Source organism: Pyrus communis, chromosome 8 (assembly GCF_963583255.1).
Source record: "Pyrus communis chromosome 8, drPyrComm1.1, whole genome shotgun sequence".
Lineage (NCBI taxonomy): Eukaryota > Viridiplantae > Streptophyta > Magnoliopsida > Rosales > Rosaceae > Pyrus > Pyrus communis.
Window position 1 is genome coordinate 6,620,483 of NC_084810.1, and position 24,370 is coordinate 6,644,852.

The 24,370-nt window shown below is 45.5% G+C and overlaps 1 protein-coding gene across 1 annotated transcript; it reads left to right on the forward strand.

Moving 5' to 3' along the window:
* On the forward strand, positions 1 to 9,464 carry LOC137742860 (uncharacterized). Its single transcript, XM_068482805.1, has 16 exons — positions 1 to 1,442; positions 1,550 to 1,669; positions 2,037 to 2,185; positions 2,279 to 2,489; positions 2,636 to 2,879; positions 2,976 to 3,123; positions 3,210 to 3,507; positions 4,647 to 4,753; positions 5,297 to 5,402; positions 6,160 to 7,590; positions 7,721 to 7,858; positions 8,040 to 8,197; positions 8,290 to 8,500; positions 8,589 to 8,832; positions 8,910 to 9,057; positions 9,144 to 9,464. The coding sequence occupies exons 1-16, from the start codon at positions 155 to 157 to the stop codon at positions 9,444 to 9,446; spliced, it is 5,304 nt and encodes a 1,767-aa protein (XP_068338906.1). The 5' UTR covers positions 1 to 154; the 3' UTR covers positions 9,447 to 9,464.
* The last annotated feature ends 14,906 nt before the right edge of the window (positions 9,465 to 24,370 follow it).

The following is a 24,370-nucleotide window of genomic DNA, read 5'->3' on the forward strand; positions in this document are numbered from 1 at the left end:
AGCAATTAAGCATAATAATATATCCACAATTATTTGTCGTATGCATTTGGATGGAAAATGACTGAATCACAACAGTCTTTTTGTTCTGATTATATCTTCGACTTGAAGAATACGATTACCATTAGGCATTGAGTTCAAAAACCAAAGGAATTCAATGGGGGGTTTTGGTTTTCTGCTCATCTGTACTAACTTGCTCCTTCTGCTGTCCACAATTTCCTTTGCAGTTGACAGCATTGGTCCATCGCAGTCTATTCGTGATGGCACGACCTTGGTTGCAAAAGGTGGAAGCTTTGAGCTTGGTTTCTTCAGTCCGGGTAGTTCCAAGAATCGTTACTTGGGAATTTGGTATAAGAACATCCCGGTCCAAACTGTTGTTTGGGTGGCAAACAGATGCAACCCCATTAATGATTCTTCCGGCATGTTGATGATAAACGGGAAAGGGGATCTTGTGCTGTTGGGTCAGAATAAGAGTGTAGTTTGGTCAACGAGCTTAGTTGAAGAGCCCAAAAGTGCAACGGTAGAGCTCTTAGATTCCGGGAATTTGGTACTAAGAGATGCAGGGGCAGGAATCTATTTATGGCAAAGCTTTGACTATCCATCTGATACGTTGTTACCAGGAATGAAGTTGGGATGGGACTCGAGGACGGATCTAAATCGTAATTTATCAGCATGGAAAAACTCAGAAGACCCATGTCCGGGAGATTTCATTTGGAAAAACTCAGGACAGCTCGAGATGGAACGTCATACATACCCCGAGGCATATTTTCTTAAAGGCACTGTAAAATACTATCGTTCTGGCCCATGGAATGGCCTAAGATTTAGTGGTGCACCAGAATTAAGGCCTAATCCACTTTATAGTTTCAACTTTGTGTATAATGACGATGAAGTGTACTACATGTACACCCTTCTAGATAAGTCTGTAATCTCAAGATTGGTTATGAACCAAACCACGAGTACGCGCGATCGCTTAACATGGATTGAAGCGGAAAAAACTTGGAGGGCATATTCAACGGTACCTAGGGACATGTGTGATCATTATGGCCTCTGTGGAGCCAACGGAAATTGTCTCATTGGTGAGAATCCAGTCTGCCAATGTCTAAAAGGATTCAAGCCTAAGTCTCAAGAAAGATGGAACTTGATGGACTGGTCTCTAGGATGTGAGCGCAAGAAGCCCCTGAGTTGCCAGGAAAAACATAAAGACGGGTTTATCAAATTGTCCGGCATGAAATTGCCAGAAACTACACATTCTTGGGTGAACAAAAGTATAAATCTGAAGGAGTGCAGAGCGAAATGCTTGAACAACTGTTCCTGTATGGCTTATACAAGCTCGGATATAAGAGGAGGTACTGGCTGCGCCATCTGGTATGGTGATCTAATAGATATCAGGCAGTTTCCAGCTTCTGGACAGGATATACATGTTCGAATGCCAGCTTCAGAGTTAGGTAAGAAACTTTGTAACATGAGTTACTTTTATCTTCTTTTTTTCTTTAAATAATTCATTGGCTGCAATTTTAATTTATCTTTATTGCATCTCACAATCATGATGAAGCAAATGATGACAAAGCGAAGAAAGCAATTATAGTTGGAGTTCTCGCAGGAGTAGTGTCTTCTGGAATGCTGTTACTTGGATGTTATTATTACTTTCACCGAAGAAAGACAGAATTAAAAGGTACCTTGACCGTCTTTGCAAATCATTTGTGAACGCTGTTTAATTTTACTTGGATGAGTATTTGAAAGAAGGGAAGTTAGATTTCTATGGTGTTTCATTTGCGTATAAGGGATATGGTTAAACTAGTAAATATTTCATCTTCATAGTGCCTGTATGAGCTTCAGTTTGCTTACTCTTACTTGTAAGCGGATATCTAAATATTCACGGATGTTCGATTCTTATTGGATGAGTTTAATTTGGTTAGAAGAGATATGGTTAAACTAGTACATATTCCATCGGCATATGTAAGTGTTAGTTTGATAAGACATACTTATATGCTATAGCTTAGCTAAAATTAATCCCATTTCTACTATATGAGAGAAAACAGAAATAAGAGAAAGGGATCGGAACAATGAAAGGGAACCAGAGGGGGAACTGGAGCTTCCGGTCTTTGACCTGACCACATTAGCAAGTGCCACCGATAGTTTTTCAAGTGATAACAAGCTCGGAGAAGGTGGCTTTGGACCTGTTTACAAGGTAAATTTTTTATTTTGTTCATAGTAAGGGCCAAATGAACAAAGAATTACTTCATTCCAAGTTTCTCAATTTCGAAGTACGGTGAATTTCCAGGGGACGCTAGCAAATGGACAGGAAATTGCTGTGAAGAGGCTTTCGACAAGTTCTGGCCAAGGATTGAGTGAGTTCATGAATGAAGTCATACTGATTGCCAAGCTCCAGCACCGAAATCTTGTAAAGCTTCTTGGATGCTGTGTTCAAGGAGAGGAGAAAATGCTGATTTATGAATACATGCCCAACGGAGGCCTTGATTCCTTTATTTTTGGTTTGTATCTTCGGAACCTTATAAGTTTAGACAGAATTAACTATTTTTTTTAATAGCTCTAGAATAATTTCATGAATAGGTTTTGGAGCATTTTTTTAATTTTTTTTTTATATAGAAATAAAATTTGATTTTTGTTAAACTGCCAGATAAAACCAGAGAAGAACAAGTCTTAGATTGGCCTACACGCTTCAACATTATTTGCGGAATTGCTCGCGGTCTGCTCTACCTCCATCAAGATTCCAGGCTAAGGATTATTCATAGAGATCTCAAAGCAAGTAATGTTTTACTTGATAATGAAATGAATCCAAAAATTTCAGACTTTGGATTGGCTAGAACCTTAGTTGGAGGAGATCAGGCTGGTGGAAATACAAAGAAAGTTGTTGGAACATAGTAAGCTTGTATTACCCTGTTTCTATGATCTACTTCTAATTTTCACCAATGGTTTATTTTGTTCTTACTTCTATATGATGTTTGTACTTTCTACAGCGGTTACATGGCACCTGAATATGCGGTCGATGGACTATTTTCTGTGAAATCGGATGTCTTTAGCTTCGGTATATTGATGCTAGAGATCATTAGTGGAAGGAAAAACAAGGCATTCTACAATAAAAACAGCCAGAACCTTATTGGCCATGCAAGTATCAGGCTTAAAATTTCTTTCTCTTACATATTAGACCCTATTAAATGTGTAATTGATGAAGGAGCTTTGATGTTTTTCAGGCATGGCAATTATGGAACGAAGGCAGGCCTATGGAAGTGATTGAAACAGGTTTAGGAAATTCGAGTTCTCTATCGGAAGTGTTACGTTGCATCCATGTTAGTCTCTTATGTGTTCAACATGAACCTGAGGATAGGCCAAGCATGGCATCTGTAGTTATAATGTTGGGAAGTGCTGGTGCATTGGCTCAGCCTAAACAACCTGGTTTCTTTATCGAAAAGAAAGCATATGAAGCAGGTCCGTGTTCAGATAATCAAACATCTTCTACCAACGAATTATCAATCACGCTTTTGGAGGCTCGTTAAAGATCGTTTTATTCGTTGTAAAATTGGTTCATACTGCTTATTTAGCTATTCACCTCAGACTACATCTATATGCTTAGCTATCAACTACTGTTCAAAATAAGCCTTGTCTACAAAGCAGCAAAGTTATGTGAAAATATAAATGTATGTAGTAGCTAGTAGGCTCCATAAAGTCTTTTTGTTCTTAGATTACTGTCTCTTGTCGATCCTTGTTAGAAGGCGATCCAATAATTTAATTCCGTTAAGAGAATCTGGACTGTCATCTTTCTTACGGAAATGAAATGAACTAACTCGAAATCAAGTTTGATATTTAATTACAAGAAATTTCACGTTTGTGACTAAAATGTTACTTAGCGTCCTGTATGATCATATTTACAAGTGTTAGTTTTGTACAAGTTAAAGACAAGATTAGAAATGATTCTTTTGGTTGATAACCGGGCTAGAAGACCACATAGCGACAACCGCGAAGGCTTGTTACATAATTGAGAAGCCCCTTGTGGTTTCTCTCCCGGAGGCGGGCACGGCCAACCTCTGTTGGCTAGTATGCAAGTCGTCTTTAACAAAACAGTGCAATGGTTGATCATACCGATGTTGCTGTATTTGCGACCAATATGCATAATATCCACAAACTAGGCAAGACCCGGTCTTTGCCCAGCACCACTGCTACATCCATCCTCGTTCAAACGTCAAATAAACGTGGAAATTGTGGACAGTGATTGATTTGTCAAACCCAAAAGGCAAAAGTGAAGTGCTTGTTACATTCTGCTACTTGTTCAAAAATAGAGTAAATTAAATTTTATTTTTTCAGGTTTAAATTCAATTGCAATCTTGTACAATATTTTTAAAACATTTTAATTCCATACATTTACTATTATTTCATTTTAATTTCATATATCCGTTAATCAATCTGTTAATTTGACCGTTAAATTATGATGTGTCAACTGTGGATCTTACATTCTTGTTGATGTGGCAGTCAAATATGTCCACGTAGACTAAAAAGTAAATTACAAACCGAACTGGGATCACCTCTGCATCTCAGCCTACGGAGCAACCTGACCAAAACATGTCATCCTTCCATTTTCATCTTGCCTTCTTTTGCGTGAGAATTTTTCAATATTGATTAATTTCTGGCCACAGGATCAAAAATGGAAGGATGGAATGTTTTGCTCCGGAGGCTGAGATCCGGAGGTGATCCCAGTCCTTATAAACCACCCCTTCAAACTTGGTACCCAGCGATCCAGCTGGTTCTCGCCGGAAAACGCAGACCATGGCTGCTGCCGTGACCACGACGTCGAGCCCAATCTCCGACGACCTAAATCTCGCGGTTTTTCCTCCCTGATACCTCGCCAACATTGAACTACTTCCCTACCATGACCACCATGTGGGTGTCGAAGACAGAGCCGCCCCAACCCACCCCACATTCCTCTATTTTTTTCTCCAACCACCAACACTGTAACAACCAATAATCCATTCTTCAGCCAATAGTTGTGCATCATTGCAAACTCGCAACCCAAGCCTTTTAATTTCCCACAAATGGGGATTTGAGATTTCGTCTCCAGGACAACCATTTCGTTGAATTGGGATTTTTTTGGGGTTCTCTCTCTGCAACCCAAGTTTTATTTGCCTCAGAAAGCCATGGAATTTTTCAATCAACGGCGGTTGTGATTTCACTAATTTGTGAGAGCAGTGTTTGTGGTAGCTAGCAGGGCGAAGGCGAGGGTTTTCGTTAGTTGGGAGAAAAGTGATTTTAGCTGTTTGATTTCTAACGAGGATGGGTGGGGTTACAGATAGATGGGGGTGGGAGGAGTCGAAGTATTAACGAGGAAGGGTGGCTCGACGAAGCTGGCGGGTGGATCTGGAAGAATGGTGGCCGGCGGGAGTTGGTGTCATCGGGTAATTCCAGTTGCGACCTGATTCGGCGAGAGTTTGAACCTAAAACTTCTTGAATTGGGCATCGCAGCGGGACATCCAATCCCCACCCATCCCTTCCACCTACCATCATCTATACCTTCGCCTTTCCCTCTGTTCCCACTGACCTCGACGAGCTCCGCCGTCAAACGGCTATGCAGCTGAATGCGCCATAGGTCACATCGCCGGAGCCCGCCGTGGCGAGGCCGTGGAATTTGAGGATGAGGAGGGCGGGTTGCAAGGCTCCAATCGGCGACGGCGGTGGTGCTAAGGGGGTTAGAATCCAGGAGAAAAAGGCGAATTACTCGCCGTTGAGGAGTGATGGTAACAATGGTGTGAAGTCGCCGAGGCTCCAATCGGCGATGGCAGTGTTGGATGAACGATGACACAAGCACAAATTTCTGGGTGAGGTCCACTTTATTTTAATTTAGGTTTATTTATAAATATTCAATTGCTTTTATTTGCCGATCAAAAAAGTGGATCATATATCACATCATCATTAACAGTCAATTTAACAGATTAAATAATGATTGCATAAAATTCAAATGAAATAGTAGTAAATATATGAAATTGAGATATTTTAAAAATATTGTATGAGATTGTAATTAAATTCTTGAACCAGTTTGCTACTGGTAGGGTCTCACGAATTGACGCATCCATTAATTAACATTAATATAGATGAAGCAGAAAGCGACATAAAAATTAAAAATTAAAAAAATCTAGTTTTGACGGGGCCAACCATGTTCTGACTTTTTCACGATTATTTGCCTGTCTGAGGTGGGATGGAAAACGACTGATCCGCAATGGTGTTCTCTTCTTGACTATATCTTTAACTTGAACGACACCATTACCATCAAGGGAGAGAGCTCAAAGAACCAAAAGAATTCAATGGGGGGTTGCGGTTTTCTGCTCATCGGTACTAATTTGCTCTTTCTGCTGTCCACAATTTCCCTTGCAGTTGACAGCATGGGTCCATCGCAGTCTATCCGTAATGGAACGACCTTGGTTTCAAACGATGGAAGCTTTGAGCTTGGTTTCTTCAGTCCAGGTAGTTCCAGGAATAGTTACTTGGGAATTTGGATCAAGAATGTCCCGGTAAGAGCTGTTGTTTGGGTTGCAAACAGATGTAAACCAATCAATGACTCGTCCGGCACATTAATGTTAGACATAACCGGCAATCTTGTGTTGTTTGGTCAGAATAAGAGTGTTGTTTGGTCGACAAACATAGTTAAACGCGCCCAAAGTGCAACGGTACAGCTATTAGATTCTGGAAATTTGGTGGTAAGAGATGTGAAAGATGGAAATTCAGGAGCCTACTTGTGGCAAAGCTTCGATTATCCGTCCGATACACTGTTACCAGGAATGAAGTTGGGATGGGACTTGAGGACCGGTCTAAAACGGCGTTTGTCAGCATGGAAAAATGCAGAAGACCCGTGTCCAGGTAACGTCACTTATGGGATTGAAATGGAACTTGAAGCATACCCTCAAGCATTTATTCGGAATGGAACTGCAAGGTTCTACCGTAGTAGCCTATGGAATAACCTGACATTCTGTGGTGCACCGGAAAAGCCTAGTTCCCGTTTCGCTTTCAACTTTGTGTACACTGACGATGAAGTGTACTACACATACAAACATAAAGTTCAGATCATCTCAAGAATAGTTTTGAACCAAACCATCGGTAAATGTGCTCGCTATTATTGGGATGACATAGACCCACGCTGGGGGGAGTTTTCGTCGAGGCCTAGGGAGCAGTGCGATCAGTATCACCTCTGTGGAGCCAATGGAAAATGCACTTTTGACAATAATCAGGTCTGCCAATGTCTGAAAGGATTTAGGCCTAAGTCTCAAGGAAAAGGGAACTTGACCGACTGGTCTCTTGGATGTGTGCGCAACAATCCTTTAAGCTGCCAAGAAAAGGATAAGGATGGTTTTCTTAATTTCACTAGCCTAAAGTTGCCCGATACTACGCACTCTTGGGTGAACCGAAGTATGAATCTCAACGAATGCAGAGCAAAATGCTTGGGCAACTGTTCTTGTACGGCTTATACGAGCTCGGATATGAGCGGAGGTACTGGCTGCGCCATTTGGTTTGGTGATCTACTAGATATCAGGGAGCTTGTGACTGCTGGGCCGGATCTATATGTTCGATTGTCAGCGTCAGAATTAGCTTTTGGTAAAAAGTAACAATAGTTGCTTGTTAAATGCATTTATCTGCCATGTAGTTCACTTACTTTTCTGTTGCGGTTAGGGAAGATTTACATTTGCTTCTACAAAGTTAAATGGTAGTTCACCTTCCTCCTCAGGTACTTCATCCGGCAACCATGAAGAAGGAAATGATGGTAAATGGAAGACACCATTGATAGTTGTAGTTGCAATCACAGTAGTGCTTTCAGGAATTCTGTTAGTTGGATACATTCGGCGAAGGAGGAAAAACCTAAGAGGTTAGTAAACCAATCCGACCATCCTTGCTTAACACTTTCTGGTTTTAGTTTATTGTAGACTTGATATGAGCATCTGAGAGAAAGAGATGAAAAATTTGTTCCTGTTTAAATTGATTGAACTAATATTTATTGCATCTTCATATATATGTTTCATTTTGCTTACATGAAGTATATTACACAGGAAAAACAGAATTAGGAGAAAGAGATCAGAGCAATGAAGTGGAAGGAAAAGAGAACCTAGAGTTGCCACTCTTCAACTGGAATGAAATAGCTAGTGCGACAGAAAACTTTTCAACCGAAAACAAGCTAGGAGAAGGTGGCTTTGGACCTGTTTACAGGGTAAATTTGTAACTTTCTTTACAGCAAGGCTCAGGATAACAAAGAATCACTACTGTGAATTTTGCAATATTTGATGCAGTGTTAATTTTCAGGGGACACTAGCAGATGGACAAGAAATCGCTGTGAAGAGGCTTTCTAGAAGTTCTGGTCAAGGATTGGACGAGTTCATGAATGAAGTCGTACTGATTGCCAAACTTCAGCACCGAAATCTGGTAAAGCTTCTTGGTGGTTGTATTCATGGAGAGGAGAAAATGCTGATTTATGAATACATGCCCAATGGAAGCCTAGACTCCTCAATTTTCGGTTTGGACCTTTGGAACCCTATAAATTTAGGCAGAACTAACTGCATTTGTATAGGGAACTGAAGTTGGATTTTTTTTGAACTTGACAGATAGAACCAGAGAAGAACTACTCATAGATTGGCCTAAACGTTTCCACATTATTTGCGGAATTGCTCGCGGTCTCCTCTACCTCCATCAAGATTCCAGGCTAAGGATTATTCATCGAGATCTCAAAGCAAGTAATGTATTGCTTGATAATGAGATGAATCCGAAAATTTCAGACTTTGGCTTGGCTAGAATATTAGTTGGAGGAGATCAGGCTGGTGGAAATACAAACAGAGTGGTTGGAACATAGTAAGTTTGTATTACCCTCATGGACTCACCAAGGTTTATTTTGTTCTCACTTCTAATGATGTTTCTACTTTCTACAGCGGTTACATGGCACCTGAATATGCCGTTGATGGACAATTTTCTGTGAAATCCGATGTCTTTAGCTTCGGTATACTGGTGCTAGAGATCATTAGTGGAACGAAAAACAAGGGATTCTACAATAAAAACAGCCATAACCTTATTGGACATGCAAGTATCAGGAGTAAAATTTCTTTTTCTTACATATTAGAGCCCATTAAATGTGTACTTAATGAAGGAGCTTTGACGTTTTTCAGGCATGGCGATTATGGAACGAAGGAAGGCCTTTGGAAGTGATTGACACAGGTTTACGAAATTCGCTTTCTCTATCGGAAATGTTACGTTGCGTCCATGTTAGTCTCTTATGCGTGCAGCATGAACCTGAGGATAGGCCAAGCATGGCATCTGTAGTTATAATGTTGGGAAGTGATGGTGCATTGGCTCAGCCTAAACAGCCTGGTTTCTTTATCGAAAATGAATCATATGAAGCAGGTCTGTCTTCAAATAACCAAACATCTTCTACCAACGAAGTATCCATTACGCATTTGGAGGCTCGTTAAAGCTCGTTTTTTTTTTTTTTTTTTTTTGTGTTTTAAAATTGGTTTGTACTGTTATTAAGCTATGCATCTCAGATTACATCTTCGCTATCAAGTTATCAACTATTGTTCAAAATACTCTGTAACATTATAAATTTATGACTTAGATCCTCTTCATTCTTGCGGAAAATGAAATACACCAGCTAGAAATCAAGTTTCCACAATCATAACGCGTAAATTTTAGAATTTTAATGTAAATGAACCTGTAAATTACGGCATCCCTTAAGAACTTCATACCCCTTCCGGACCCTGCCTGCTGGCCCGTCATGCTAAATATAATCCTGCAATCAACAAGGTGACATGCCACCTTCTTTCTTCAACATATTTCCCAATCACATTGTCTATCTCTTTTGGCACAAGTCTTCCATTTTGTATGAAGGATGTCCCCATGTATCTGCCTAAGACCACTGCATCTTCCAATGCCTAGCAACCTCCTTGTCCTAAATCAGGTGTCATGGAAAGCATGGCGTCTCCAGCCACCGTGATGTTTTGCTTGCCCAGATTCCCCAATACTACCTGCCACGGATACCTGAACATTAGTGGAGCCCATGTCAATGTTGAAAGATCTGAGTGCTGCAAAACGTCTAGATATATAGGAGGAAAGCCCTTGGCATAATTCTGAATCACTTCCCTTCTTATAACTTCGGGCTCCTCCGCCAGATTTTCCCGTACAATAACAATAGAAATAGGCACGGTGTTTTGGTAAGTGCTCAATTGGTTGTTGTTAGAATTCATATCAGAAATTGTAATTTCACAGGAAAATAAGCAATCACAGACATGAACAATCTCAGAGAAAGCTATATTTCTAGAAAGAGAGGGAAATGGAGTTTTTAGAGAGAGAAGTTCGTTGCTGCACAAATCACGGCAGTGCACACATATTTATACATTCCCAACGGAAATATTTCCCTTTACATGTATTTGGATGGCATCACAGCCTTACATTTGAGTCAGCAATATTAGCATGACACTTGTCCTAATCTGAGACATATAAGTCCTACAAACAAAGATTAAATCAGGACCTTACACTTGGCAAACTTAATTGAAGCAAAACATGGTTGCCATGAATTAAATTAAAGGAAAACTAATGAAAATAACTTGAAAACTTTGAGTTTTAATTAAAATGACAAAAAGGTGTTGTAAGTGAATAGTACCAAGAGTGACTTTTTATTTTCATTAAAACTGAACAGTACCGGGAGTGTTTCGTTAAAACTTCCTTGAATTAAACCAGTGAAGAATTTGCATTTCAACATTCCCTTCTAAATTGTTAACTGGTTTAACTCCCAGCAGCCCTCTCAAATAATTGAATCGATCTTTTGGTAGTGCCTTTGTGAATATATCAACTACTTGCTCCTCAGACTTGCAGTATCTTTGATCAATAAAACCATCTTGCAAAGCTTCACGAATAAAATGATACCTGCAATTGATGTGCTTAGTTTTTTGGTGAAACACTGGATTTTTTTTGTGATTGCAATGGCATAAGTATTATCTACCATCAATGGTCCAGCTTCTGTTTACAATTCTCCAAAGTCTTCGAGCACAAACCTCAACCATATAGCTTGAGTAGTTGCCTCACTTGCACTGACATACTCAGCTTCTACTGTGGAAAAGGCGACACTATGTCGCTTGATTGATGCCCAAGAAAAGACACCACTGCCAAAGGAGAAAACATAGCCAGAGGTGTTTTTCATGTCATCATGGTTCCCACTCCAATCACTATCACGGTACACTATCAACACTACCTCATTTCCTTTTTGATATTCAATACTACAATCAATTGTACCTTGTATATACCTGTTGACCCTAAAAATTACAAAACCTACGTGGCGCGCAGACCGAGTAACTAATAAGCTAACTACGTCCTTCGGTCGAATGCGGGACGTGCCAACTCGTCGGCCGAGCTTGGCCGAGGAGTTAAATTTGTTGATGTAGCTTTGATCGCGTCGTTGACTTCTCTATCTTGCGATTGCGACCGAAGAAGGAACACTCTCGGTCTCTGGGTTCTACAGCCTGAAGACAAGGCTGCTAATTCTGCGGAGTTCACAAATCGTCGGAACCCGATTCGGTCACTGTGATTATATTCGTAAGAGTATAAGCACGTCGAATCGAGACCAAACTATATGGGCACAGGTACTCGAACGTGATGTATGTCTTGATGGTGAACGTAGTTCGGCCGTCGGTATGCCGAACCCTGAAACTTACTTGCGAGTATCCAATCATAAAACCACTCGGCGTCCAACACGCCGAGTAATGCAATTCGTAACACCTAACTATGTTGAGAAGGCTAGTAAGGTGACCTCTGCCAACAAAGGTTCAAAAACCCTTCTCGACCGAGACTTAGATAGATAACCGGTCGACCTCGACGCAGTGCTGTTTATCCAAACTGAAGGTGCTTCTTGGTCGGCTGATTCTGCGGCAGCAGTGCTGTTTATCCAAACTGAAGGTGCTCGCCGGGTGCTTCCACAATGCTGTTTATCCAAACTGAAGGTGTGTCGGTAGGAAAAGAAAAGGAAAAAATCTCAAGGTGTTTGAGAGGTTTTGCGCAGGGCAATTGTATGCTGATTCGAAGGTCCCTTTCTGTTGCATGATTTCTTGTATTTATAGTGCCCCATTCCTTGAAACCAATTCTGATTTGGATTGGGAGTCCTTGTCCCATTTCGCCTCTAACTCGAACAAACCTATTCCTACTGGGATTCTGAATTTTCCTTCTTTTCGGGACTCCATTCCTTGCTGGTCGAGAATCCTGGTCGCACTAGGACTTCTTCGACCTTTCCTATTCATCCGGACTACTTAGGATAGGATTTGGCCGATCCTGCCAGCTGGCCCGGGATTTATTATTCGGCCCATAGTATTTACCATCACCTTGGGCCGAGCACATCCTGCTGCTCGGTCCAGCAATAATATTTTGGGCCCAAACATTGCCCCCTCGCTTCTGAGGTCGCCGACTGTTAACTCTCGGTCGGGCCTCGGCCTTGAAGAAGCGAAAACGTTTATTGCTTTTGTGGATTTTACTTCCTTAATGACCATTATTCCTGCGCATTTATGAGACATGATTGCACTTTCCTCGTCGCCCTCAACGCGTGGCCACGTGTCGATTCTCCGCCGTTCTTAAAACTTTCAATCATGGGCCTCGAGACCGTACACTAACTGGAACGTCTTATCCTCATTAATGCATTAAAACTGGCGCCGCACGCAATCGTGCGTCCTGGATTTTCGACTCCTCGATCCCCTCTTTGCAGGTTCCCAAAATATCCGAAATGATTGGAACCTTTCCCGGTTAAATTTCCCCCCAAATTGAACCAGTACTTTTCGAATTCCAGTGCCTTTCGAATTCCAAACGTTTGATATTCATTCTGAAAAGCCTATAAATACCCACATTTCTGCCATTCGCATCTTACGCTTTCAGAAACTCCAAAATCCCAATTTTATCATACTCGTTCGTTTAAGCAAAAATCCTTCCAGTTCTTCCTTCTGCGATTTCCTCTCCAGTTTTCCCCTCTGCAATCTCTTCTTCTTCCAAACTATCTCCTATCATCTCTTCCAATGGCCTCCTTTATCTCGAAACTCTCCGATGAAGTCAACAAGTGTAAAGACTTCATCGATCGAAGCGCAATCAAAACACTACGCTTCGAGAACGACATGGCCACTACTCATCAGATCCTAGGCCCCCTCTTCAGAGATGCAGTGCCGCCGTGCATCACCACCCTTCTCAAGGAACAGTGCCTAACACCCCTGCTTCAAGGGTTTGACTGGTCGAAATGGGGCTTGGCTCGGCCTCAAGGAGCCTGGCCCTCGACCACCACAGCCTGGGCCGCCTGGGTGGACCGAATGAGATCCTTATTCGGCGAGGAGTGGAAAGCCCTTGGTATCTACGATGCCATCCTGCTCTCGACCATGGAGATTACCATGGACAAGGAGCTGCTTATGACGGCCTTGACTCTATGGTGTTCGGCCACCAACACTATGGTCCTTCCATTCGGCCCCCTTGGCCCCACGGTCCTTGACATCATGGCTATCCTTGGGACTTCTCCATCCGGCCTCCCAATCGACGCCGCTCTCTCTGGATGCCCCTCCCTTCTTGACCTGAAGGCGCTTTTCGACGAGCGGGCCGTCGAAACACTCGGCCGAGGCGATCGGGAGCCTTCAAAAAAAGAAGTTCAGAAGCTTCATAAGAACTTCTTCAACTACAACACTCTCATCCTCCATTTTGCCGGCCGGGGCGAGGAGAGTCTCAGGAAGGGAGAGCATGAAGCCTTCCTTTTCTACTGGTACAACAAATTTATTTGTTGTACCAGGTCGAACAAGTGCTTGGTCGAGAATATGCCGGTGGCCCAGGCCTTGGCTAGTGGTCACTCCTTGGCGCTCAGCCCGGCTATTCTTGCCAACCTCTTCCGTTGCTTGGCCGAGGCGACCATCAACAAAATCGACCCGCACCAGAATGGACCCTTCTGGGTGTTTCAACTCTGGCTGCAGGTCTATTTCTCCACTCTTCGGCCTGAGGTCCTTGCTCTCCAGCGCTCGGCCGCCCTCGGCCCCCAACTGGCCTCTCGACCGGCACCTCCGCACCGGGCTGACGAGGTTCTTAAGCATTTCTTCGGTCTCGACGTCCTTTCGGACGACGAGTTCCTGGTTTGCCGGCGCCAGGAGTACCCTGCTTCAATCAGGCTCCCGACGGCAGCTTGGGCCGAGGCTGAGGATGCAGGACTCCGTCAGTCCTGGGGGTCGTTTGTCCTGACTCGCGACCTTCCCCTTGGTTGCGATGCCCGCCGAGCCAGTTGGGAGGTCTACCATCCCCACTTCGTCGCCCGGCAGCTTGGCTACCTCCAGGGTTGCCCCGTACCCCTGCTCATCTCTCGTTCTTTCCTGAGCCAGGGACGTCTTTCTGGTTCTTCCGAGAGGGAGTGCCGGACGACGGAGCAAGAGTTTCAGGCACGGTGTAAGAAGTTCCGCCTTCGGCCAACCGTTCCGGAATCCTTGGGCACCAACACTTTTGGAGACTGGTGGGACGAGTACACCTGCGACTTCTTCGGCGCCTCGGCCGAAGACGTGGTGAGCAAAGTCTTTGGCAACCGGCCGAGACCAGCGCCCTCGACCCAACCTAAGGAGTCGGCCCAAGGTATATCGTCGCTCCGTTTTTTCCTCTTTTCCTTCTACTTGTCCTTGTTATTAATTACTTTGCTCTTCAGGGGGTCGAGTGTCGAAGAAGGTTGAAGTGGTCGCCGCGGTGGCGAGGGCGAAGAAGCTGGTGCCCAAGAAGAGGACCATCGCCACCGAGCGGACGGTCCCTGTCAAACGCTCCCGCCGAGAGGCCGAGCCGGAGGTTGATGCCCCTCGCCCTTCTAAACGCATCAACAAATTGGCGAAGAAGGGCGAACGGGAAATTCATGTCGTCCCCAGTGACACTACTGGGACGCCTGCTCCTGCCGTCTCTCCAGCTGTGCCGGCTGCCCCGGCTTCTCCAAACCCGACTCCTCCAGCCGTCTCCCTTCCTGAGGCCACGGCCAACCCCATCGTCGCACCAGCTCCAGCTTCAAAGCCGGTCGTGGCGCCTGCCGTGGGGAAGTCGGCTGCACCTGCCGAGGCACCCTGTAGTCCAACGGTCATTTTGGAGGTATAATTCTGCTTCCACTCCTGTTTCTTTAGGTTTCTGGTCGTAATACTAAATGTTCTCTTTTTGTTCAGGACGTCGAGAGCGAGAGTGACGAAGTCCCGTTGGAACGCCGTCGTCGACCAGTCAACTCTCCTCCCGTCTATCCTCCTCCGGTCGTCGAGGCGACCGCTCGACCACGTCCTATTGCGGCGGATCGTGGCAAGAGACCTATTGCCGATCCTGAGGCCACGGCTGAAATGCCGATCCACCCGCAGGACGAAGACCCTCCCATTCTTCCATAGGAAGTCTCTTCGGCCTTTGCAAGTCTTGCTTTTTTTCTTGTGTTGATTTTTTCGTGACACATGTTTTTAAAAGACTATTAAATGTCAGGTGCCCGAACATTCATTTCACCGGCAATTTTATGCGCCGAGGGGCGTTGTCTATATTTCCTAGCCGCCGTCGTGGCCATCAAATGTAGATGACCTCCATCAGCCGCGTGAATTGCGTAGCGGTCTAAGGCACTGGGCTCGGCCATTAAGCTCCCTAGGTTCGAGCAATGACCCAGAGGGCATGGCCGAAGTCTCCTCTCGGCAGGTCTAAAACAATCCCCTTTTTTCTTTATGCACTATATCACGACGTCTTACTTTCCTTCACAAAGTTTTCCTTTTATGTGCAGCCATCGTGGGAATTGGAGCTTGACGCTCTTCTTCAGAGCACGACCGGTGAGGCCGGCTCCTCTGCAGCTCCGGCCGAATCGGCGGGAGCCATGCCTGCCGAAGTCTTTGTGAAGCTGCACGAAGTCTTGTCTCTGACTGCCTCCCAAGCTCTCCGGTGCAAGGGCCTTGATTCTGTTGGAGAGTGTCTCAATGACCTCGCCAGCGGTGGTCACCTGAGCCCGGAGGGTATCTCTTTCCTCACCGATCTCCTGGAGCGGACTCGGCAACACTTTCTCATCTTCGAGCGAGCCTTACAAGCCGAGGACGACTTGAAGGTGGCCAAGGTCGCACATGAGGCTGGCCGAGTAGAGATGGGGGCAATCAAGGCGAAGAAAGCAAAGCTGACTGAGTTTGATCGCCAGATCTCTGACCTCCAACGTCAAATTTCTGACCTTCAACGGCAAAGGTCGGCTGCTGCTTCCGAGCTGGAGAAGGACTTTGAGGCCAACAAGGCTCGGCTGACGGCCTTCGCTGCCGGTGCACGGCGTATCCAGCAACTGCAGTGCAACAAGAAGACAAGGCAGGCTGAGATAATTTTGAGCGAAGCGAAGTGGCTGGAGCTAAAAGCTGTCTTCGAGACTTTCCTCCCCTCGACCCCTTAGGAATCTACCATTGTATTTGTATTTGTTCTTCTTGTAATGATTCTTTCGATATTAATACAATGGTCGTTTTGCTATCAATACAATGGTCGTCTTGCTATCAATACAATGGTCTTACTCTTGCATTTCCCATGTAATTGGATAGTACTTCTTTAAAAACTTTCCATTAATCGGCAATTTGTGAACTGAACCCGTCCGATCTCTTAGATGATATGCCCCCTTGCCGAGGACTTTGTGAACGATAAATGGCCCTTCCCAATTTGGCGACCACTTACCAAATCTGGGGTCTTTAATCCCAACAGGCAACACTGTTTGCCAAACCAATTCTCCTTCGCCGAACGTTTTTTGTCTTACACGCTAATTATACGCTCGCTCGGCAATTTTCTTTTGTGCGACCAATAAGTTACCCACGTCGATTCGACTTTCTTCTAAGTCTTCTAACTCTTGTCGCATCGCTTGACTATATTCAATACTGCACACATCACTCTGCTCGATTACTCGCAACGAGCTTATACTCAACTCGACCGGTAACATAGCGTTGTGTCCATAAGTTAACGCGTAAGGAGTGGTTCCAGTGGCCGACCGGGGTGAAGTTCGGTATGCCCATAATGCTTCATTTAACTTCAAATGCCACAAACCAGGTTTCTCTTTTACCATTTTTTCAAGGATGCCGATCAACACTTTATTGCTTGCCTTGGCCTGACCGTTTGCCTGTGGGTAGTACGGCGTAGATTGCTCGAGTCGGATATTCAATCTTGCCGCGTATTCCTTAAACCTATCGGCCGTAAATATAGTGCCATTATCAGTTATGATCGTTTCTGGCACGCCAAATCTGGTCACAATATTCTCCTATACGAAGTTGCATACCTCTTTAGCAGTTAATTCAGCGTATGACCTTGCCTCGACCCACTTAGTGAAATAGTCAGTTGCTACAATTATCCACGCGTGTTTCGCTGCCCCCGATGATGGCGTGATTTTGCCAATTACGTCCATTGCCCAACCCTTGAACGACCATGGTTTAGTAACCGAGTGTAGCAATTCGGCCGGGTCTCTCTGCACGGGTGCATGAATTTGGCATGATACGCATCTCCGTGCATATTCGATGCAATCCTTTAATATATTGGGCAAAAAATAACCGTGTCGTCGGAGCAACCAGCGCATCTTTCGTCCAGATTGGTGTGCCCCGCAAATTCCTTCATGTACCTCGGCCATTGCTTGGGCAGCCTCGTGTGGGCCGAGGCACAATAGTAGTAAACCATCCTCGCCCTTGCGATATAATTCATTTTGATACGACACGTAATTCGTCGCGAGCACCTTCGTTCTTCGGTCGTGTTTCTCATTGGGGTTATCGAGGTACCGTAACATCGTCTTTCTCCAATCATCTGGTTCTACTTCGATGGCACATACTTCTATGGGATCTCCTCGTTCTAATAGGGATGGGAGCGACATTACCCTTGTACATATTACGTGCGCGCGTTGGAGAGTTTGCTGATTGATCAAAGCGGGGTACGAGCGTTGACCCGTGTTCGCAATTCCCACAATTCAACCTAGTTTGCCCGCCATGAGTTGTGCTCCGGAGGCGATCTGGGCGAGTTCGTCGGCGTCAGTATTGTGGATACGTGAAATGTGTTCAAATGTGATTCGTTCGAACGACTCGTCCACGTAGGTAGCGACCATGTGATAGGGAGCCAAAGTACAACTCATGCAACGAAACACGCCGTTCAGTTGGTTAATCATAAGTTCGGAATCACCAAGGACGAGAACGCGGGGAGCCCGCAGATCGTGTAAAACATGGAGGCCGATAATGAGGGCTTCATACTCGGCCTGATTGTTGGTGCAGCTGAAATCTAACTTGAGGGAAAAATACCATCGGCAGTGGTCAGGCGACTGAATTGCGATACCGACACCTGCCGAGGTCGAAGTACTGGAACCATCAAAATGCATAGTCCAATGGTTATCGCGTGTGGTGACGAAACCGATGTCGACGTCGCCTCCCTCAAAACCATAAGGGGATGGGTGTTGTGCCAGGAAGTCGGCGAGGGCTTGCCCCTTGACGGCCTTTTGGGGTACATACTGAAGGCTGAACTCGGATAAGGCGAGCGTCCATTTCTCGATTCGGCCTTTGACAATGGGCCGAGTCAGCATGTAACGAATTACGTCTGTTTGGGCGATGACCTGCGTAACTGTCGGGAGCATGTAATGCCGAAGTTTGGATGCGGCAAAAAACAACGCTAAGCAAAGTTTTTCGACAGGTGAATAATTAAGCTCTGGGGAATTCAGGTTTCGACTAAGGTAAAAGATAGCTTGTTCCCGCTCGACATTATTATCTTGCGCGAGGAGACAACCAATGGATTCGGCGACTGCCGAAATGTATAATTTAAGGGGTTTGTTGCGACAAGGTGAAACGAGCACGGGTGGAGTGGAAAGGGCCACCTTGATTTGCGTAAACGCAGTTTGATGCTCTTCGCACCATTCAAATCGGTCGGTCTCTTTCAGTTTAAGGAGCATAGAGAATGCTTTCATTTTACCGGGCGAATTGGCGATGAAACGACGGAGGAAATTTATCTGCCCGAGTAACGACTGGAGCTGTTTCTTTGTCGTCGGAGGTGGAGCGCTAATGATGGCGCGGGCTTTATTTTCATCGACCTCGATGCCGCGATGGTGCACCAAAAATCCTAGGAAATTACCGGCCGAAACACCGAAAACACACTTGGCCGGGTTCATCTTGAGGTTGTTCTTGCGCATGCGAAGGAACGCTTGCCTCAGGTCGTCCAGGTCTGTTTGACGACGTTTGGATTTTACGACCACATCATCGATATAAACTTCGACGATTGTACCGATTAAGTCGTGGAAGATCATATTCATGGCTCGTTGGTATGTGGCGCCGGCATTCTTGAGGCCGAAAGGCATGACTGCCCATTCGTAAGTACCAAGTGCCCCCGGGCAACGGAAAGCCGTCTTGTGGACGTCAGCTTCGGCGATGAAAATCTGGTTGTAACCCGCATGACCGTCCATAAAAGATAGCAATTCATGATTAGCTGCGGCGTCAATTAATAAATCTGAGATCGGCATTGTATATTCGTCATTGGGAGTAGCCAGATTTAGATTACGGAAATCGATGCAAATGCGAAGGGCACCGTTTTTCTTTAACACAGGGACAATATTGGCCAACCATTCGACATACCGAGCGGTCCTAATAAACCCGGCTTTTAGAAGCCGAACTAATTCTTCCTTAATGCCGAGTTGTACTTCGTTCGAAAATCAGCGAGGAGGCTGTCGAAGAGGCTTACACCCCTCCTTGATGCGTAACTCATGCTCTACAAGGTTTTAGTCGAGGCCTGGCATTTCATGATAGCTCCACGCGAAGCAATCTTTAAATTCGTGGAGTAACTTCCGGAGTTCGACCTTCATGGACGGTGGGAGTAACGCGCTAATAAACAATGTTCGAGGATCATCGGCCGTGCCTACGTTAACTTCTTCTAACGGGTCCTTGACTTGAGGCCGATGGTCTTTGAGTTCGGCCGGCGCAGCCTGAACTTTATCGAAAGATAGAACGGGGCCGTTGTCTGCTTCGGCCAGAAATTCGATTAAATTGATGCCAGAATGTGGTTGTTTGGTAATGGCGTACCAATGGGCCAGCAGACGTTCCATTGTGGATGAAACCGCGGCTTGACGCCGTTCTTGCGTGGTGTGCTCAATCATCGGCATTGGTGACTAGATCTGCCAAACCAAGTCTTGCCGAATCCTGTTGGACAGTCTCGGCGCCGACCTCAATCACTTTTTGTACCGAAATTCTCGTCGGCCGCCCATCCTCGTTAAGGCCTTGGAGGGCGATGTAGCCGACGTGATCATCGTAATAGCGAGCCTGAATCATGTTGGTTTCAAATGGTTGGTTATCGGCTGGGTGGACTACGACCGATTTGCCATCCCAAAAGATGAGGACTTGGTAGAGTGATGAAGGAATGCAACTGGTTTGGTGGATCCAGTCGCGGCCAAGTAATGCGTTATAATCGGTCTTGGAATCAATGATAAAGAATGCCGTCATGTGTTGACGGCCGGCAATGCTAACTTCCAACGGGAGCACTCCTTTGGTCTGAGACTTATCACCAACGAAGCTGCTCATAGTGATCCCTGACGGAATGAGTTCATTATCAGAACGGCGTAAAGCCTTCATGACGGATATCGGCATAATGTTGACTGTGGCTCCACAATCGACAAACACTTTAGAGATGGGAAATCCTTCGATGTGAGCCGTGACATACAACGGCTTCAGGTGTTGGAGATTAACTGAGGGGGAACGGGGAAATAGCTCGGCTAAAGCTGCCTTAAGGTTGTCCCCGCTTCGGTTTTCTCTATCGTCGTCGTTTGCGACGAAGTCTACTTGCGTTGCTTCCTCGGCAACTATGTCCCCGTCCAAGAAATTCGACTGGTGGGTACCTGGCTGGAATTCAGCTGGTAGGACGTGGACCATACTGATCTCCATATGTTCGAGGACCGAGGGACCCATTGGATCGTGGTCGTCGTCTTCTGCAGAACTAACCTCAGTAGTAGTTGGCGGAACATCCTCGATTAAACTTTTGAGTTCCTTGGTAAGAACCGGTATCTGAGACGTGGGAACCAAATCGAGTGCGGGTGGGCTATTTCCCTCGACGATGTTGACTGCCGAAGATTTACGTTGATCCTTGGTTACACGGGCTCGTTCTTCATAGGCAATACAGGCGTTCCACGTGTCTAGATATGTATCCAACCGTGCTATCCGTTGTTCCTCGTCGGCCGTGAGGCCGAAAAACGATACAGCCGAGAAAACTTCGAAATGATAGCGTAAATGCTGGAGGTCTTCAAGCGAAAAGGGTAATTCGGCGGTGTCGATGTCTGTATAGGGATCGACCTCAAAACCAAGGACCCGAGCCTCCCGTATATGTTGGAACCTAGCTTTAATCGCTGGGTCGGAAGTTTTCTGGATAATTTGCTCGGCATCAGGGCAAGTTAAAGCTAAGTCGAGGGCTTCCTGACACGCCTTGGGTAATCCGTACAAGTCATTGGCGGAGTATTTCTTATGAAACTCTCGCATGTATTCCAGGGATTCACCGAGGAATGGAGGGTGTAAGTTACGCCGTATTTTAATAAACGGCTCGCGCGGGGGTAACGGAGAAAGTTTCTTTTCGGCCTCTTGTCGAAAGTACTCTAGACGAGCCCTCGTTTCCCTAGGCCGGAGAAGGATCTTAATACGTTTCTCAGATTCCTCAATGGTGGTGTCGAATCCGGTAGCTGCTACTTTTTTCCCTTCGGCTAACTCGGTCATGATAGTCGGGGTTGGCCGTTCGCTAATGTCTTCCACGGTCTTCTTTGGTTGCCACTGGTTGGCCGGGTTGGCCTGCGCTTCTCGTCGCCGAGCCATGCAATCTATCCGTTGACGACGACGTTTTTGGGATTTGGACAGCGCCGTATATAAGCCAGTCGGAGAATTGTAACTGTACCAGCGTTGATCCGATGTCCTGGGTGGTTTGAAAGTTTTGCGATCGGCTGGTGAGCCCAAACTGTTGGTATTGCGCGAGTAATAATCCTCATTGTAGAAAGGTGCGTCAAAATCCAGACGCCGCCTGACCGAGGTCTGGTCTTTCGGCCGTACTTGTGGGCCGAGTCAATCAAACACTTAACGTCGTGGACCGTTACCAAGTCCCTTCGGTGATGTTACAGGGGCCGTGGGGGGTGTTGAAGATGTCTTCTTCCCAGGTTCAACTGGTGTTTTACAATGATCACATAAAACTGTTGATTCATGAGTTCCGTCGGGACTTGATCTCGTCATAGGATCATCGACGGGTGGCCCTGATTGTTCCGCAGGTGGTGCATTTGAAAACAAATCAAGCTTTAGTCTTGTTCGACCATTCCGTTGATGGATATGCTGTATCGGGACGTATTCGGCCTTCCCTTTATTTTTGGGAATATGAGCATCCACCATACCGATTGTTGTTGAAGGGAAGGGATTGACGTCGACCGCCATCTGTTTTTCCGGAAATTTCAACTTTCCTTTCTCGATCCAACTTTGAATTGTGTCTCGGAACACAACACAATTATTGGTTGCATGCTTATTAGAATTATGATACTTGCAGTATATCTTTCCTTTTAATTCATCGGCCTTAGGGATAGTATGTCCCGGCCGAAGCTTGATGATTTTTGCTGCCAATAATTGATCGAAAATTGCATCAGCTTTGGTGATATCAAAAATGTATACTTTTGATGACTTACTCATTTCCTCAGCGGCCGAACGGGTTTTGGCGTCTTTGGAACTCATTTGCGCCAAAGCCTTGCAAACGTAGGGTTTGTCTATTATTATCTCGGCCGCATCCACACTAACATACTAGGGGTCTTCACTTTCGGCCGATGCATAGCTAACCGTGGGATTCTTGTACAACGTCCCCCGGGATGGTGACTTTGATATCTTTTCTTCTCGGAGCAGATAATCATATTGTTCAACGTGTTGAGCAAGTTCGTACATATCTCGAATATTTGCCCCCAGAAACTTCTTTTTGTACTCCACGTCTAATCCGTTGAGGGCGATCCTGACGAACTCCACTTCGGGGAGTGGTACTCGGCACCAATTCCTGGCCGACTTAAACCTTGTTAAGTACTCCATTGGAGATTCGTCGGATGCTTGAGCCATCCTGGCCAACGATGATACGGACATCTCCATCCCTGGCCGATAGAACTGTTCATGGAACTTTTCGACTAACTCTTCCCAACTTTGCACGGAGTTGGGTGGAAGATTAATGTACCAGGCGAAAGCTGAGCCTGTCAGTGAAAAGTTAAACAGCCGGCTGTTTGTAGAAATCGTTATTGACGTCCCCACACTGCGCTGTGAACCGAGCCACATGTTCTAGTGAGGATAAAGATGATTCCCCGGCGAAGAGGCTGAAATCAGGGATCTTAAATCCTCGTGGGTATTCAAACCTTTCTACATAAGCCGGGTATGGATGAATGAATTTTGGAAACTAAAGCCCTTTCTTTAGGGCCGAATCAATCATTCGCTGGACTTCGGTCACGTTTATGGAAGCGGCTTCTTCTCCCTGGCTTGGTCCCTCGGATCTATTTCCTGGTCCTCTTCTTTCTAAGGGTACTGGTTGTGGCCGAGCGGACCCTCTCTCGGCTGGTATGGGCACATTCGTCGAGAGCTGCCGAGGTTGGCCGACCTGGCCATCTTCGAAGGCTTTACTAACCAGTAGTTCAAGCATTCTGGTCTGTGTATCGTTGTTACTTCGTATTGCTTCCAACAAATCATTCATCTTTTGACCAATCGACTGCTCGACCTGACGATACTGTTCATTCAGTCGTCTCCTAAGGAATGTCCTAGTTGGTGGATCGAAACCTTCCCCACCATCATCATCACAATCTTCCACAATCCCTTCCACAAACATTCCAGCCGTTTGATTCGGGACTGTTGGGTTGTGAGGTTGCCCGCCGAGACAGATTTCATTCTCTCGGCGTGTTACACTTGTGGCCTCGGGCGGCGCAACAATGATCGAATTTTTTGTAGAGTGCAAATCCTGCCCAAGGCCTTGCATTGGCAAGTCAGTTGTTGACTTTCCCATGGTTGTTTTCTTCTTTGTAGACCGTGTTTCAACGGGCATGAACTCCGAAGGTTTAGCACAAAGGTCCCACTGGGCGTGCCAAAATGTTGACCCTAAAAATTACAAAACCTACGTGGCGCGCAGGCCGAGTAACTAATAAGCTAACTACGTCCTTCGGTCGAATGCGGGGCGTGCCAACTCGTCGGCCGAGCTTGGCCGAGGAGTAAAATTTGTTGATGTAGCTTTGAGCGCGTCGTTGACTTCTCTATCTTGCGATTGCGACCGAGGAAGGAACACTCTCGGTCTCTGGGTTCTACAGCCTGAAGACAAGGCTGCTAATTCTGCGGAGTTCACAAATCATCGGAACCCGATTCGGTCACTGTGATTATATTCGTAAGAGTATAAGCACGTCGAATCGAGA